Raw genomic sequence first — 18,338 nt, forward strand, 5'->3', positions numbered from 1 at the left:
GAGGACCTACACTGCAAGTGATGCTGTGACCTCGGTCTGGAAGAGACAATGGCTCATGCGACTGGGGAAAGGGCCCCTGCCTTCACTGCGGAGGAGTTGGAGAAACTTGTGGATGGGGTCCTTCCCCAGTATGCGCAACTCTACGGTCCTCCAGACCAACAGGTAAGTACACTGGGACCATGCTTTGTGGGCAATGCCTGTGTTGAGTGGGGTGGATGAAAGATGGTGGGGAGGGGAGCGATTGAGGCATGCATCAAACGACGGATGAGAGCATGTACCACATGGCAAGGGTGGGGATGGGGGGCCACTCACATCGAGCATGCAGAAGGTGATGATTATTCTTCTCTCCCTGTACATGTCACATAGGTCAGCGCCCACCAGAAAGTCGAAATTTGGTGTGCCATCGCCAAAGACGTCCGGACCCTGGGGGTCCACCAGAGACGGGGCACCCACTGCCGGAAGAGATGGGAGGACATCCGCCGCTGGAGCAGGAAGACGGCGGAGGCTCAGCTGGGGATGGCCTCCAAACGTGGGAGGTGTGCCAGTCGTACTTTGACCCCCCTGATGTCCCGGATCCTGGCGGTGGCCTACCCCGATTTGGATGGGCGATTGAGGACATCACAGCAGACACAAGGGGGTGAGTACACTCAAATCCTGGTGACATTGCGCACATTGGAGGTGTCTGGGTGGGGGAGGAGGGCTGTGGGTATCCCTAGGCCAGGGCGATATCTGTAGGCTAGGCCCCTCCATAAGGCATGGCCCTGTGCCCCCACCCCCCACCTCTTTAGGGTGCCAAGTACAGCTATTCATTGCCCTGTGTCATCTATGTGCGGATGTTGCCCATAGGCTTGTAGACCATGTCCCACGGATTGCGTAGTCCACCACAAGTGCGCGGCGTAGTGCAGGGGACTTCTGTGTCTGTCCTGTCCGCCAACGGTGTCGCCAATGCATGCACTCAACAAATCTTTTGTTTTTCCCCCCCACCCTTTTCTGTTGTCTTCCTGTTCATGTGTGCATTAGCATCATCAGGCGGAGGAGAAGTGGCATCGGAGCACGAGGGAGCTGCATCTCACATGGCCATGGCGGGCCATGCAACTGAATCCGAATTCACCAGTGAGACGGAGGGCGAGGGGAACTCCCCAGCGGGGACTCGTGCGGATGTCAGTGACAGCGACTCGTCCTCTGAAGGGAGCTCCCTTGTGGTGGCGGCAACATCTGTGCCCCCCGCAACTACAGGTACAGCCGCCACCCAGCGCACCAGCACCGCCCTCCCAGCAGCCTCTCAGCGTTTGCCCCGTGCCCACTCACCCAGGAAGGTGGGCATCTCCTTCGCCCCAGGCACCTCAGGCCCTGCCCCTGTCACCCCTGCTGCCCTCAGTGAGGAGGTCATTGACCTCCTGAGGACGCTCATTGTTGGGCAGTCTACCCTTTTGAATGCCATCCAGGATGTAGAAAGGGAGGTGCACCAGAGTAATGCATACTTGGAGGGCATTCATTCTGGTCAGGCTGCCCATCAGCGATCGTTCCAGACTCTGGCCTCAGCACTGATGGCAGCAATTGTCCCTGTCTCTAGCCTCCCCCCTCCCACTTCCTCCACCCACACCCAATCCCCTGTACCTCTGCCTATCCCAGACACACCATCAGACCAGCCTGCACACACCTCAACACCCAAGGGAAGCTCATCCAGACATAAGCACCACACATCACACAAGCATTCAAACAAGCAACATCCACATACAGACATACCAACACCCACTGCCTCCACTGTGTCCCCCTCCTCCTCGTCTCCCTCCTCCGTCCCTGTCACGTCTCCACTTACACCTGCATGCACAACATCTTCAGCCACAACGTCCATCACCAGCACACCCACCAGAACCACACGCACACGTGCAGTCAGCACCCCCACTACCATTTACACGTCCCCTGTGTCCTCTCCCACTGTGTCTGTGACCCCCTCTTCCAAGCTACACAAACGCAGGCAGCCACCCACCCAACAGCCATCCACCTCACAACAGCATCCAGCCCAAGCACCTGCACCCAAAGACACCAGACTGAAAACTCCAACAACCACAACCTCTTCCTCCACTCCCATACCCACTACACCTACCCGTCCCTCTCTTCCTAAATTGCTTTTCCTTTCGAAACTTGACCTCTTTCCAACAACTCCCCCACCCCGTCCATCTCATAGGACTCCAATCAGCACCTCAGCCACCACAAAAGCGGGACCTGTAAAGACAGTCTGCCATGGACTGTGGAGTCCCCCACCCTCAAGGGCAGCCAGCTCAGTTAGGAGCGAGGGCACTGCCAGCCCACCCCCGGAAGAGCATCCTAAAATTGCCAGTGGCCGGTGCGAGAGGCCGAAGACACCTGGGACAAAAATCCCTACCATGGCTCCAAAAGGAATAGTGGTGCCACCTGGCACACCGCCAAAGGTGGGGAAGGGCCACAGGCGAACAGGGAAGGGTGGGAAGGGCAGCACGCCCGACAAGCCCGCCAGCAGGCCAGCTGGCCAGGAGGGCACCGCCAGCACCATCCCAGGTGGCCAGGAGGACACCCACAGGCCCGGTACTGCAGCCCAGGAGGGCCCCGCCAGTCACACGACAGATGGGCAGGAAGGCACCGCCAGCCACAGGTCAGGTGGCGAATGACCTCCATGCCATGGCCGGATCCCCTGAGCTGGACATTCGTCTCAAGCACCGCTGCACTGGGCACCGCCATCTCAAGCACCGCTGAACAGGGCACCGCCGTCTCAAGCACCGCTGAACAGGGCACCGCCATCTCAAGCACTGATGCACTGTGCCCTTCATCTCAAGCACCGCTGCACTGTGCCCTTCATCTCAAGCACCGCTGCACTGGGCACCGCCGTCTCAAGCACCGCTGAACTGTGCCCTTCATCTCAAGCACCGCTGCACTGGGCACCGCCATCTCAAGCACCGCTGAACAGGGCACCGTCGTCTCAAGCACCGCTGCACTGGGCACCGCCATCTCAAGCACCGCTGCACTGTGCCCTTCATCTCAAGCACCGCTGCACTGTGCCCTTTATCTCAAGCACTGCTGCACTGGGCACCGCCGTCTCAAGCACCGCTGAACTGTGCCCTTCATCTCAAGCACCTCTGCACTGGGCACCGCCATCTCAAGCACCGCTGAACAGGGCACCGCCATCTCAAGCACCGCTGAACTGTGCCCTTCATCTCAAGCACCGCTGCACTGGGCACCGCCATCTCAAGCACCGCTGAACAGGGCACCGCCATCTCAAGCACCGCTGCACTGGGCACCGCCATCTCAAGCACCGCTGAACAGGGCACCGCTGTCTCAAGCACCACTGCACTGGGCACCGCCATCTCAAGCACCGCTGCACTGGGCCCTTCATCTCAAGCACCGCTGCACTGGGCACCGCCGTCTCAAGCACCGCTGAACTGTGCCCTTCATCTCAAGCACCGCTGAACTGTGCCCTTCATCTCAAGCACCGCTGCACTGGGCACCGCCGTCTCAAGCACCGCTGAACTGTGCCCTTCATCTCAAGCACCGCTGCACTGGGCACTGCCATCTCAAGCACCGCTGAACAGGGCACCGCCGTCTCAAGCACCGCTGCACTGGGCACTGCCATCTCAAGCACCGCTGCACTGTGCCCTTCATCTCAAGCACCGCTGAACTGTGCCCTTCATCTCAAGCACCGCTGCACTGGGCACCGCCATCTCAAGCACCGCTGAACAGGGCCCCGCCCTCTCAAGCACCGCTGCACTGTGCCCTTCATCTCAAGCACCGCTGCACTGGGCACCGCCGTCTCAAGCACCTCTGAACTGTGGCCTTCATCTCAAGCACCGCTGAACTGTGCCCTTCATCTCAAGCACCGCTGCACTGGGCACCGCCGTCTCAAGCACTGCTGAACTGTGCCCTTCATCTCAAGCACCGCTGCACTGGGCACCGCCATCTCAAGCACCGCTGCACTGTGCCCTTCATCTCAAGCACCGCTGCACTGTGCCCTTTATCTCAAGCACCGCTGCACTGGGCACCGCCGTCTCAAGCACCGCTGAACTGTGCCCTTCATCTCAAGCACCGCTGCACTGGGCACCGCCATCTCAAGCACCGCTGAACAGGGCACCGCCATCTCAAGCACCGCTGAACTGTGCCCTTCATCTCAAGCACCGCTGCACTGGGCACCGCCATCTCAAGCACCGCTGAACAGGGCACCGCCATCTCAAGCACCGCTGAACAGGGCACCGCCATCTCAAGCACCGCTGCACTGGGCACCGCCATCTCAAGCACCGCTGAACAGGGCACCGCTGTCTCAAGCACCACTGCACTGGGCACCGCCATCTCAAGCACCGCTGCACTGTGCCCTTCATCTCAAGCACCGCTGCACTGGGCACCGCCGTCTCAAGCACCGCTGAACTGTGCCCTTCATCTCAAGCACCGCTGAACTGTGCCCTTCATCTCAAGCACCGCTGCACTGGGCACCGCCGTCTCAAGCACCGCTGAACTGTGCCCTTCATCTCAAGCACCGCTGCACTGGGCACTGCCATCTCAAGCACCGCTGAACAGGGCACCGCCGTCTCAAGCACCGCTGCACTGGGCACTGCCATCTCAAGCACCGCTGCACTGTGCCCTTCATCTCAAGCACCGCTGAACTGTGCCCTTCATCTCAAGCACCGCTGCACTGGGCACCGCCATCTCAAGCACCGCTGAACAGGGCCCCGCCCTCTCAAGCACCGCTGCACTGTGCCCTTCATCTCAAGCACCGCTGCACTGTGCCCTTCATCTCAAGCACCGCTGCACTGGGCACCGCCGTCTCAAGCACCTCTGAACTGTGGCCTTCATCTCAAGCACCGCTGAACTGTGCCCTTCATCTCAAGCACCGCTGCACTGGGCACCGCCGTCTCAAGCACTGCTGAACTGTGCCCTTCATCTCAAGCACTGCTGCACTGGGCACCGCCATCTCAAGCACCGCTGCACTGGGCACCGCCATCTCAAGCACCGCTGAACAGGGCACCGCTGTCTCAAGCACCACTGCACTGGGCACCGCCATCTCAAGCACCGCTGCACTGTGCCCTTCATCTCAAGCACCGCTGCACTGGGCACCGCCGTCTCAAGCACCGCTGAACTGTGCCCTTCATCTCAAGCACCGCTGAACTGTGCCCTTCATCTCAAGCACCGCTGCACTGGGCACCGCCGTCTCAAGCACCGCTGAACTGTGCCCTTCATCTCAAGCACCGCTGCACTGGGCACTGCCATCTCAAGCACCGCTGAACAGGGCACCGCCGTCTAAAGCACCGCTGCACTGGGCACTGCCATCTCAAGCACCGCTGCACTGTGCCCTTCATCTCAAGCACCGCTGAACTGTGCCCTTCATCTCAAGCACCGCTGCACTGGGCACCGCCATCTCAAGCACCGCTGAACAGGGCCCCGCCCTCTCAAGCACCGCTGCACTGTGCCCTTCATCTCAAGCACCGCTGCACTGTGCCCTTCATCTCAAGCACCGCTGCACTGTGCCCTTCATCTCAAGCACCGCTGTACTGGGCACCGCCGTCTCAAGCACCTCTGAACTATGGCCTTCATCTCAAGCACCGCTGAACTGTGCCCTTCATCTCAAGCACCGCTGCACTGGGCACCGCCGTCTCAAGCACTGCTGAACTGTGCCCTTCATCTCAAGCACTGCTGCACTGGGCACCGCCATCTCAAGCACCACTGAACAGGGCACCGCCATCTCAAGCACCGCTGCACTGGGCACCGCCATCTCAAGCACCGCTGGCCCATTGGCAGAAGGGGCAGGCCCGCATCTGTGTCGGGCAGGGCAGCACGAAGCACTCTGGGCACCAGTCCCCCTCCAGAACCAGTGGAGACTGTTATCCACTTGAGAGACTGTGGCTTTGCACTCCCCAGGATGTAACAGTGGGCAACCCACCCACTGTAGAAACTTGAGAGACTGTGGCTTTGCACTCCCCAGGATTGAACAGTGAGCAACCCACCCACTGTAGAGACTTGAGAGACTGTGGCTTTGCACTCCCCAGGATTGAACAGTGGGCATGGAGGCCCCTGGTGGATCTGGCGTCGTGGACTCATCTGGCTGAGGTGCCCCCCTTCCCTTCCCCCTGAGGTGCCTGTAGTTTTGCTATCTGATCCCCCTGCAGTGTTCTCTCTGTTGGAGTCAGGTATCCTGTGTGGGCTTTGCCCATGTGATTTGGGCCCAGTGGTCCACAGACAATGCCTGCTACAATGATCAGACTTTAAAAATCATGTATATAAAGGTTTTAGATGTGTGATATAATTTTAAGCCAGTGATACAATATATTCCAATGTTTAGAATCATTTCCTTTTGTCTTTGCATTCTTCCGGGGGGTTTGGGGGGTGTAACTCTGAGTTGTGGCTATGCATTGATGTGTGTGTTGTAGTGGGTGAGGGTGGGGGTGGGTGTGCGCGTATGTGTGTCCCCGTATTTTTTTCCCTCCCCCCTCCCCTGTGTCGTAGCTGCAGTACTCACCGTTGTCTTCTGCGCCGGCGTTCGTGCTCCTGGTAGAGGAGCAGGAAGACAATCGCTGGGAGGATGTGGAGTTCGGGTTCCATGCTGTCCAGATTCCTCGTGGGGTGTATGGAGGTGAGCATTTTCCGTTCGAAATGACTGTTTCCGCCGTGTTTTTATTGGCGGGGCTACCGCCCCGGAAAAGGTGGCGGATTGGTAGGTTGTGATGGGGTGGGCGGTACATTGTCTCCCGCCTGTCTGTTGGCGGTAACCGCCGCGCTGTTTGTTAGTCCCGCCGTGGCGGGCGGTGTGTTGAAGTGGCGGTCTCTGTTGGCGGTTCCCGCCAGGGTCGGAATTCCATTTTTTTGACCGCCAACCTGTTTGCGGTTTGGCCGCAGCTTTAACACCGACCGCCAGGGTTGGAATGAGGGCCTTTGTCTCCGCCCACCACAGCAGCATACAGCCAGGTCAGTGGGTCACCCACTTCTAGCCACTGAACATTTCCACATCTCCCTAAAAAGGAGTGCACTTCAGTGCCAGGGTTGATGAGCGAATGCTTTACTTTGCTAATATTATTTTCTTATCATCCTTCATGCTTTTTTATTTAGACATCTGTATGGTTTTTGTGTGTGTGTCTGAGTGTGAGTATGTATGCCTGAGTGAGTGTGTGAATGCGTCTGTGTGTGTTGTGTTGTTTGCGTGTGAGTCTATGTGTGTGAGAATGGTGAAGTCAGTGCATGTCTGCATGTCAGTGTGATCTTTGTAAGAATGTGTGTGAGCATGTCTGGATGTATGCGTGTATGCCAGTGTGTGTATGAATGTGTGTATGCTACTGTGATTTATTGGGTGTATGCATGGTGCGTGTATGGGGGGCTGTCTGAGGATCGGAGGGGGTGGGGAGGTGTGAGGATCAGAGGGGGTGGGGGTGTGGGTGTGTGTGAAGATCGGAGGGGGTGGGGTGTGTGTGTGAGGATCGGCGGGGGTTGGGGGCTGTTGGATGGAGGGGGTGTGGGGGATGTCAGGTGCGTGTTGGGGAGTGGGGGAGCCGCCTACCAGTGATAGGGAAGGAATTCTCTGTCACCAGAAGGGCTTACATTTATGGCTTTCATGACTTTGCTAAGACCATGAAAACCATGGTGGTAGGCAGGCTCATAATGCTGTATTATGCTGTATTATGCCGGCCGCCGTACTGGAGATACATATCTCCGGCCCGGCAGCTCATACCACCATGCAACCCGCCAATCTCATAATGTGGCGGTATGTACAGCAAGCCTGTTGGCGGTCATACTGCCACACTAACACTCACCGCCGAGGTCATAATGACCCCCATAGTCTTCGCACCAATTTGCCAAGGTCACACCCATTGGATTTACCAATGCTTGATCATTTTGAAAATGGGTTGATCAGTGGTGCAAACTATGCAATACTCCTAAGGGAAGTTATCTGCCCCCTGGAGACACACAGGAAATCGTTGCACACTGGAAATCGTTGCTGCACAAGGCTGTGGGGGAGGCTGTCCCCAAGTAAGTAGCTCTCATAGCTCACGCCTTGTGCTACAGTGGTGAAAAATTGCAGTAAAGGAAGGGAGGTACTACTTGCAGTCTGTGACAGCTTCCCCAGTGCCTACCTTTAAGAGAGTAATAACAGACAAAATACTATGCTTAGACTAAATTTTACATTTTTCCTTTTGTTTTGAGGTTTGAGAAATTCAGGTGACTTCCCAGCTCTAAACAACTTTTGACTGGAAAGTAAATTTCTATATAAATATTTTGAGACAATCTTTGTCCCTTTTGTGACACAAACCTCCAGGTGCCTGAGGCAGATTCTACATTAAAACCCAGGATGTTTAACGTTTTTGCTGGATCTTCTAAATTCAATGAATTTCAGAACATAGACACCCTGGAGGACTGCAGAAATATCCTAGTGCAAGCCAGGGAAATCTGTACACATACATTCTACTCATCAAAATGGAACGGGTTGTGTGGTAGGTGCACTTTCAAAGGGCTACAACCATCCATAATTCAACCTCATTAAATATAATTTTTTGGAGCTGGCTCACTTAGCACTGAAACACACTTCTATTAATTCACCTTGTTGACATATCAAGAAACAGATAATCTCTAGGACAACCCTTCTTATGGTCACAAAGAGTTATCTAAGAGTTTTCAAAAAGTCTCCTAAGAGCTTTCCAACTGCCTGGAATCTTCCGCTGAAGAGGGGGCTCAAACACAGCCTTCTCCCAACTAACAAGAAGACCATTTGAGCCACCTCACAAAGCACCTCAAAGATACCTCAAATGGAATACTGATCTACTACTTGCTATAACGTCTGCAAGGTGGTACAGTGAGATTCGAGAATTTACAACCACAAAGCCTTACCCTCAGTTAGCCAAAGATAAGGTCATTTTACGGAATAATCCACAATTTATACCTAAGGAATCTGCAAAATGTCACCTCAGCAAGATCATAGTCCTTAGAGCTTTTTTTCCAAAACCATTGTGATGCAGCAGAAAGAATGTTACTTTGACTGGATGTACGAAGATGTCACAAATTCTGTCAGGACAGAATTAAAGAATTAATAACATCTAACCAATTCTTTAACCCTATTCAGGTTTTCTATGATCAAATCTGGGAATAATCAAATGGTCGCAGCAACAGCTGTTTTCTGCCATATGAAAGCTTTAGCTGAGTGCATTCTAACCTCATTGGCTGCATTTCAGGTCTTTTTAAGTGAGGTGAGGTTCTGTTGCATTGTGAGTCAATAGTAAGTTAAATTGCCTTTTGAGTGCTCAACTGATTTAATGCCTTCTCAGCCACTGGTTACCCACCTTGAACCAAACAGCCCCAGTCTTAGGTATTTGCAGGAATATCATGCCCTAAAGCTCTCTCTTTTCAGGCCTGACATGAATTTGGGGTTATAACCTATGAGGATAAAGAGTAGGGATGCTTCATAAGGGCTTTTTGCTATACTTTTAAGTGGTGCTGTTGTAACCTCAGGAGATTTTGTTTTAATGTCAAGTGGATTTGTTGTAAGCTCAAGCAGTTATTTTTTTTGCTAGCAGTCCAGAGAGGAAGACGTAATGCCCAGGGTTCAATCTAGGTATGCGGCTGACTGCCTACATCGTGTCTGGATTTATGAGTACACAAGGTCTGGCAACTGTAGAGGACTGTGGAACGCCAATCAGTGTATAATTTACTATTGCTTTATTGCGTGTTTACATCTACAAGCTCATGATCCTTTCTTAAGCCATCAACTCACTGAGATCAGAGTGCTTGGTCATTCCTCTTCATCCACTGGTCTTTTCAAATGTCATTCATATTCTGCTTTCGCCCACCACACCATACTGCCATGGCAATGCGGGCTTCGTCTTGCTTGGACATTGCTGCAGTGACCAGATGACACTGTGAGCACTTTCTTAAAGCATCACTTGTTCCTTACTGTGGTATCCTCTGATTTTTTACAGAATGATATGCAAGGAATGCCACTGAGTAGCACCAAATAAATAGGCAGTCCAGTACTGAAGCTGATTATTCACTGAACATGGTAAAAAGTATGGACAAAAATGCTGACAAAATGTGATAGAGAGGAAAAACCCACTATTACCTTTCAACTGCTGGCACAGAATCCAAGACCCTTACGTACTTGAATTAACGTTGTCGAATTTGGCCTCCATCCTACCTGTACGTGGTATCTTGCAGTGTCCCATTCTTCCCACAAACCACTACAACTTTACATGTCCACACATTCAGCCAGAGTCTTGGTGTGATGCTCAAATTCTTTTACTCCCTATGATGGACCTTCAAGACAGTTTGATGTGGATCTCCTTTCATAGCAACACATCATCAGCAAGACTGTTTCCATCATTCAATTACCTTGGTACTTGGTATTCAACATGTAATATCGATGATATTCCAATAGACAGGCAGGATATGTAGAGGTCCATCTCTCCCTGCCTGATATCTAAGCAACCACCTGACCCAGTATTCATACAATTAGCCATTTTTTTACTGTGTAATGTTCATACTCACACAAAGGATAGACAATACTCATAGGGGTACCCAAAACTTCACTGTGTAATTGTGAGGCACTCACATCACACATACAGCACTACTAGGGATATCAGATCCTTCACTGTGTAGTGTTAAAGATATCAAATGAGACAGACACTACCTAAAAGGATACCCAGTCCTTCACTGTGTAATGTTTAACCCCTCATATGAGTTGAAACTGTGGTTCTTAACCTGTGGTCGGCAGGCTCCAGGGGTCCCCAAAGCCTACTAGCAGATTAATACAGTATAGATAAATAAAGAAGCTCCATAAAAAATTAACAGGTTAAAACATTATACAATGTGAAGTAAGTTAGGATACTCAGATTGATTTGTGAGAGCAGGTCAGGTGCATCAAACAGAATACATTATGGACAATGAGGGGCCTGAATTGAATTTAGAAAAGCTCCACATTTCCCCCAAAAATGTAAACATTTATTTTTTTATATTTGTTTGTGGAGATTTCAACATTTGTGTGTCTGACTGATTAATCCTTGTTTTTGAATTTTTAGTGTATTGTTTTGCGGCTTACCTAATAAAAAATGCTTAGACTTCCAGTAATGGCTCATTGGGGGTACCGGCTTCCTGTAATGATTAAGTAGGATCCGCAGAAGTCAAGACATAAAGGCCCACTGAGCTAGACAGTACTCATTCATGGGTACAATGCTACAGTGTGTAATACTGAAGCTCTCAAAGTACTCATACAGGTACAGAATGCTTCACAGTGTAATGTTGACACACATGAGATGGGCAGTACTCATACACATACAAGTATTGAGTGCTTCACTGTGTAATGTTGACACCTACACGAGACAGACACTATTCATATTCATAGAGAGTACCCTGGGGTTCACTGTTTAATATTGAAGTCAGTATTTATACAGGTACCCAATTCTTCACTATGTAAGGTTTAAGCGCTCACATGACACAGACAGTACTCATTCAAGATACACAATCCTTTACTGTGTAATGTTCAAGGTCTCACAAGAGAGAGACAGTTCTCAAACAGGGCACTCAATCCTTCACTCCGTAATGCTGAAACTCTCGCAAGAGATAGCCTGTACTCATGGGGGTACCCAAAACTTAATTGTGTAATGTTGAAGCTCTCACGGCTAGCAGACAACACCTGCAGCAGAAGTCCATCCTTTACTGTGTATTGCTGAAACTCTCACAAAAGATAGACAGTACTCACAGAGGGGGTTATTACAACTTTGGAGGAGGTGTTAATCTGTCCCAAAAGTGACGGTAAAGTGACGGATATACCACCAGCCGTATTACGAGTCCATTATATCCTATGGAACTCGTAATACGGCTGGTGGTATATCCGTCGCTTTACAGTCACTTTTGGGATGGATTAACACCTCCTCCAAAGTTGTAATAACCCCCAGAGTACCCAAAACTTCATTGTGTAATGTTGAAGCTGTCAGTAGTGAAGAAGACTACTCGTAGCAGTAGCTATTCTTTCATTGTGTAATGTTAAAGCTTTCACAGCTGGCAGAGAAAACCTGCAGCTGAAATCCATCCTTCACTGTGCAATGTCTGAGCACTCACAAACCAGACTCTTCACAGAAGTCCGACTATTCCTGGGCAAGGTACGGGCATCACAACTGGCAGTCATTAGTATTAGGGGCTACCTCATCCCTCTCTGTTAATGTAAAGCATGACCAGCAGATACAAATTACCCTCCTCAGAGCAGGTGTCCTCCACTCACTATGTAATGACAGAGCACTCACAACAGACATACACTACTCACAATGGAAGACCGTCCTTGACAGTGTACTTCCCACATGTGCTCTCCAGGTTGATAAAGTTGGTCTTAGAATTGTATTCTCTTTTGGGTTCGGAGCCAGAAGTCCTGTTGGAGATAGAAAGACAGTCAGCCTTGAATTTCTTGCACGAAAAGAGACAGCAAGGAGAGAGAGAAACATGCAAAGAACAAGAAGCACTCTGCAACCATAAGACAAAATGTAAAAGTGGATGACAGCATTAAATGATGTCTCTCACACACACACACACACACATGAATGCACAACATGGGCCCATCACTTATTACATTTGGAACTGTTGGGGTGCAGTTTCCTTGTTAAAGTAAAGATACATCCTGAAACGAAGCACCACGTCGAAAGGCCACTTTTTTGCTTATAGGTGGTTCTGAATGTCTGGTGGTAATTCCCCACAGTCTTTCTTTGTACCTTACCATGTGAGTGTGTGTGTGTGTGTGTGTGTGCATGTGTGTGTGTGTGTGTGTGAGAGAGTGTGGGTATGTGTAGCCCATGCTGTGAGGACCAGTTCAGTCCTCATAGGGTGGGTTAACACTGTCAGTGACAAACAAACACTATCCTTGTGAGGACCGGTACATTAGGAGAACTAAGGGGGTCATTCTAATGTTGGCGGGCGGCGGGAGCCGCCCGCCAAGCGGGAACCGCCAGAAGACCGTACCGCGGTCGAAAGACCGCGGCGGTCATTCTGGGTTTCCCACTGGGCTGGCGGGCGACCGCCAAAAGGCCGCCCGCCAGCCCAGTGGGAAACAGCCTTCCCACGAGGACGCCGGCTCAGAATTGAGCCGGCGGAGTGGGAAGGTGCGACGGGTGCAGTGGCACCCGTCGCGTATTTCAGTGTCTGCAAAGCAGACACTGAAATACAAGGTGGGGCCCTCTTACGGGGGCCCCTGCAGTGCCCATGCCATTGGCATGGGCACTGCAGGGGCCCCCAGGGGCCCCGCGGCACCCCCTACCGCCATCCTGTTCCTGGCGGGAGACCCGCCAGGAACAGGATGGCGGTAGGGGGTGTCAGAATCCCCATGGCGGCGGAGCGCGCTCCGCCGTCATGGAGGATTCTCAAGGGCAGCGGAAAGTCGGCGGTACACCGCCGACTTTCCGTTTCTGGCCGCGGCTGAACCGCCGCGGTCAGAATGCCCAGCGGTGCACCGCCAGCCTGTTGGCGGTGCTACCGCGGTCATTCGCCCTGGCGGTTTTTACCGCCAGGGTTAGAATGACCACCTAAGTGTAGTTATATTTGCCTCAGTCCGATTTATAACCTTCCCTACCAGCACAGCATGCGTGGAGTTAGAATAGTAAATACACACTTCATTACGGTCAATGGGCGGTCCTCATGATTATAGGTATGTCATGTTGTGTGTGTGTGTGTGTTTAAAAGGGAAGGCTATCCCAATGAATTGGTGATGGATGAGAAATTGGTTAGTAGAACATTTTAGTGCACGCTGAAGGATCAACTGCAGTTTGCTTTTGTCAGTGAGCTGAACTGGAGGCAGGCCATTAGGGTGCGCGACATCTTGAGGGAGATGCAAGGCATGCTACTCCATGATCTCCTAGCGTAGTGTACAGAAGTAGGTTTTAGGGTGTTAGGATGTTACATGACATTTTAACTATGGTAGAAATGTTCATTTTTATTCTCATTTGCGCTGTTTAATAGTATGTTGTGCTGTTATTTTAAGAAAGAACAAAAAACAGAAATAAGAGGGGAAAAATGGACAATGAAACAACAAAAACCTGCCTAAGACATGAAGGCAACAGACAAAGCAAACCTTCGATTCCACACTTACTCTGCCCACGGGTTGTAAGTTCCTCGGCCCTCTCTCTCTGCGATGTAATAAGGAGGGTTATAGAGCGGGAAGTCCACCTGTGGGGGACAAAAACACATTATTACACAATGTTCACTCACAGAGGAATAAACACACACATACACACAAAAATACATACACAAACCAACACACAAACGCACACACACTTGTACACACAAATACATACACACACAAACACACACACAATCCGTCTGTTTTTCTACTTGTATGTACCTCCATCTTTCCTTCAAACTACACCCTGTCATTGAAGCCCTCCTTCTCTCTGCCTTTTTTACCTCATTGTGTAGTCTCCTTCCTTTCTGTCTAAGATCGCTTGTTCTCCTCTGCCTCTCTCTCCTCCATCCCTCCCATCACACCTGCTTTTTGGTCTCTCTCATGTTCAACCTCCTTCTCCACAGGTTCTCTTGTTCTCCTCTCGACTCCTGTTCCTCTCTGTCATGGTCTCTTACTGCTCTCCATACTTTCTGTGCCATGGACTTGTTCACATATTTCCCTCCAGCCAACTTTAGCCTTTGGACATCATCAATGAGTGATGTCAGCTTGCTGGTTTACTGTCTGCTTGCACATCTGGATGCAAAGGAGTTAGGGCAGGTGTATCAAACCTATTTGCACCGGCAAATGGCCTAATTCAAAGAATCGGGCCATTTGTTAATATAACAATGCATTTTGTTATGTATTAATCCCAAACTGCAATTCAGAAACCTGTTCCCAAATCTCAATTCGGGATTGCAAATGCATAGAGATTCAGTATGCAGAAGGGGCACACATTCCGTTTGTGACCACATTCCGTTACATAAATGCTTAACCAAGTACAGAAGTGTAGTGGTAGTCTCCAAGGGGCCCCTTCCTTTTGTAAATGTAAAAAAAAAGTTTAAGAGAATGCAGTGGTCCAGGCGACCACTGCCTCTTGAACAATAATGTTTTCTGTATAAATGTAGTCTATTTTCCTTTAAGGGAAAAAGGCTGAATTAAAAACCAATCTACTTCTTTAAAAAGCAATCACAGACAGGTGACATGTACAAAACCTTTCTGAGTTCACAAACAACCAGAGTTGCAGAATCGGGCCTTTTGCGACTGCAGCAAAGGTTTTTATAATGTACAAAAGCCAAAGTGTGATTTGGTAACCTTTTATGGAATCACAATTTAGGTTTGCGAAATGGAATTTGGAAGGGGCATGTTTAGGTCATCCCTTCCTAATATCTGTTTGCAGTGGTATTTGTGAACGTTTTGCAACCAAATTACGGTTATTTATTACCAGCCCCTCAGAGGAGGAAGTAACCATTTGCAAATGGGAAGAGGTCCTGATTTGGGACTATTGATACAAATATTTTTTTAAAGCAAGCGGTGGCCCCTGGGATGACTGCCTACTCTTAAAAAACAAAAACTTAAATGTTTCATTTTTTCTTTTTAAATGTATCAGAAAACGGGCTGCATTTAAATATAAAAAATGTTGCTTTATTGAAAAACAATCACAGACACTGTGGCCTGCTGACCCCAGCAGGCACCCATCCCTGTGATTGTTGCAATTCCTAATGGGCCGCAAACTGCAACCTACCACATTAACATTCATGAGGTAGGTCTATTGCCACCCTATTAGGAATCGATATTTCAAACTTCTAGGTTTTTTTTTACATTAGAAATTGTGACTCTCAGGGCGGGTGTTGGGTGAGAAAGTCTGGGACCCCAGGTGTAGAAAAGTGACAGGGGCAATCTGGTGGTTGCCCAGAACCCACATGCAGGGCTTGATCTTGATCCTCAAAAGAGTATCCGTCAAAGCCCCGGGAGAAGAGGTTCTGAAGAGCTTTGACCAGGCTCTAAGACGTCAGTCAGCACATTAGTCATGACTTCTTGTGTAGGGAGCTCTAAGTCAAGGATTTCCGAAGCTCTGAGCACCACCATGTCTCGCAGCTGGACAGCACTGTGGGTAGCCGTTGTCATCCAGCACCAGTGAAATTGGCATTTGCATTGGCGGATAGCTCTCTGGCGTATGGCGTGATGCGTGAACACGGTTTGGTACGGGGCTGCTGTGGCAGGAATCCAGTTGAGAGGCATCTCAGCTTTATGGGACCTGAAGGTGCTCCAGAGGGAGTCAGGTGCACAAGTAAGGGCATCATTGCCTCATGAACCTCCTTGATTTGTAGCAGAGTCAACCCAGGCCCAAGAAACTCGGGCTGGTGTGGTGTGGGGTCAGGAATAAGCACTGCAGAATGGCTACTTGAATGGGTTATGGAGGCGGAATGATGAATCGACACTCTCTCGAGGGATTAAGAGAGGAGCATAAGGGTCCGTCCCACTTGAACTTTTTGTTCTTCTTTTGACCTTACCCAAAAGCAGTGATCTTGACAATGACTTGTTGCAGGAGAGGCTTTGAGACAGGGATCATTTTCATTCTGGCACAGAGTCTTTCATTGTTGGGCGACAAACAATTACACTTACGACCCCTGGATGGCCTTCTGGTGCACCGGGGTGCGGTTGCTGCAGGTCGTGGAGTCATGGGATGACCCCAGGCACCACAGGCAGACTAACAGAGCATTATTTACAGCCATCTCTCTGTGAGGTTCCCCACAGGGCTTCAGTCCTGTTGATCTGGTCGGGGACATGTCCCTCACACAGGCAATTAAAAAAAAAAAATCTTTATTGTTTTTATCATAGCAGCATAGAAACACATTACATTGAACACATTTTAGATTAGTCAGCTGTACAGCTAGCCACCAATTAAATATGCAGCAGTTAAGTTTTTGTTAGCTATACCAGGTATGGTTCAACTGTATACAACTCAAAGGCGACATCGGCAAAAGGGAGTAACTCTTGGGTAGGGGAAGGGAGGGGACACTCGTTTGTTCAGGTTCAGGTTAAGAAAAACAGTGCAGTGTTGATCCATATATTCTCACACGCGCAGCACCAGCTGTTGCACTCCAGCCATTAAAAAAGATCATTGAGGATGCACCCTCTCTGGTGCAGGCCCCTCCGTCGCCTGCATCTGTAACCAATCCGACAGGGGGGCTCAGCTGTCTGGGGTCCGCGACTGGCAGGCATCATATCCCAATATTTGTTGAGTTGTTCCTGGCAAAAAGCAGCATCCCTCAGCCAGTCGGACTTGCGGGGAGAGCACCTGCGGCCCCATCTCATTGCTGTCCTGCATTTCACCAGTAGGAGCAGCATGTCCACCTGTTTCCACAGACTGCTCAGGACATTCTTAGCATAACCCAGGAGGGTGGTCATTGGGGTGTACGGGAATGTGAGTCCCACTACTGCCTCTTTTACATCAAACACCTCCTGCCAGTAGCATTGCACCTCGGGGCAGAGAGCACGAATAAGTGCACAGCACTACTGCCAGCTAACAACTGATACTGTTGTGCCTAAATCATGGTCCCATAATGGGCGGGTGCCAAGGCAGGCGATGGGCGCTGTCGTCTGCATCGCAGTGTGATCAGTCGGCGTGGCGTCTGGGGTGTATGGAGTATCTCGAGAGCCTCAAGGACCAATGGCGTGGTCGGGAAGTCCCCATTCTGAGCACGAAGTGCAGCATGTAATTGGAAGTAGATAAGTCTGTTTAACAGAGTTCTGCATCTGGGGTGACAAATTGTCCCTTGGGATACAGTGATCCCATCGTAGTCAGCTTCATCCTCTGAAGCCCCTTGTGTGTAGCTGTATCACACAACATGGGTAGCGTTGGTTGATCTAGCAGAGGCAAAGAAGGTGCGTAAAGCGTGCTCACATTTGCCCTTTAATGGAGTTCGTGCCTTGCCTCCACCGTGCACATCACAGTATGAGGACGTCTTGGGGTAGTATATACAGCCTTCAACAGCTGGCAAGGCCATACCATATTGTGTTCCGGTGCGGTGTGAGAAGTGTGCTAATCGCACCTGGGTGCAGCTGTAGGATAGCTACATATCAGGCGCAGCAATTCCTACCTGTTCAAAGTGCAGTGAGAGCAGTTCCCAGACCTCCCCCCATCTAAGCCAAAGACATCAGAAAAAAGCACAGCCTCTTCTTGAAGCACCATATGAGTGGCAACGTAAAGTTAATAAACAGATAGAGGAACTTGGGGAGCACCACCATCTTAGCTATAGTGATCCGGTCCATGAGCAATAGTGGCAAGGACCACCAACAGTCTATCCTCTCCTGCAACCAGGAGATCGCTCTCCTGTAATTCGCCATCCACAGCTCGTCCATACGCCTACTTAGCCAGATCCCCAAGTAGCGGACAGGTTCCTCTGCCCAGCACAGAGGG

General features: G+C 50.8%; 1 protein-coding gene across 4 annotated transcripts in view; it reads right to left on the reverse strand.

Annotated features, from left to right (window-relative positions):
* The window catches only part of LOC138249674 (transient receptor potential cation channel subfamily M member 2-like), a 519,042-nt gene that overhangs the window by 44,811 nt on the left and 455,893 nt on the right, over window positions 1-18,338 (reverse strand). For all 4 annotated transcript variants that reach the window (XR_011194834.1, XM_069203635.1, XM_069203637.1 and 1 more), the window contains 2 exons: window positions 14,066-14,142; window positions 12,257-12,358 (listed from right to left, as the gene is read on the reverse strand). Coding sequence is in view for 3 of the 4 variants with exons in the window: in XM_069203635.1 (XP_069059736.1) it covers window positions 12,257-12,358; window positions 14,066-14,142 (179 nt within the window). In the remaining variant the exon portion in view is untranslated. The remainder of the gene's footprint in view (window positions 1-12,256; window positions 12,359-14,065; window positions 14,143-18,338) is intronic.

Source organism: Pleurodeles waltl, chromosome 8 (assembly GCF_031143425.1).
Source record: "Pleurodeles waltl isolate 20211129_DDA chromosome 8, aPleWal1.hap1.20221129, whole genome shotgun sequence".
NCBI classification, from domain to species: domain Eukaryota; kingdom Metazoa; phylum Chordata; class Amphibia; order Caudata; family Salamandridae; genus Pleurodeles; species Pleurodeles waltl.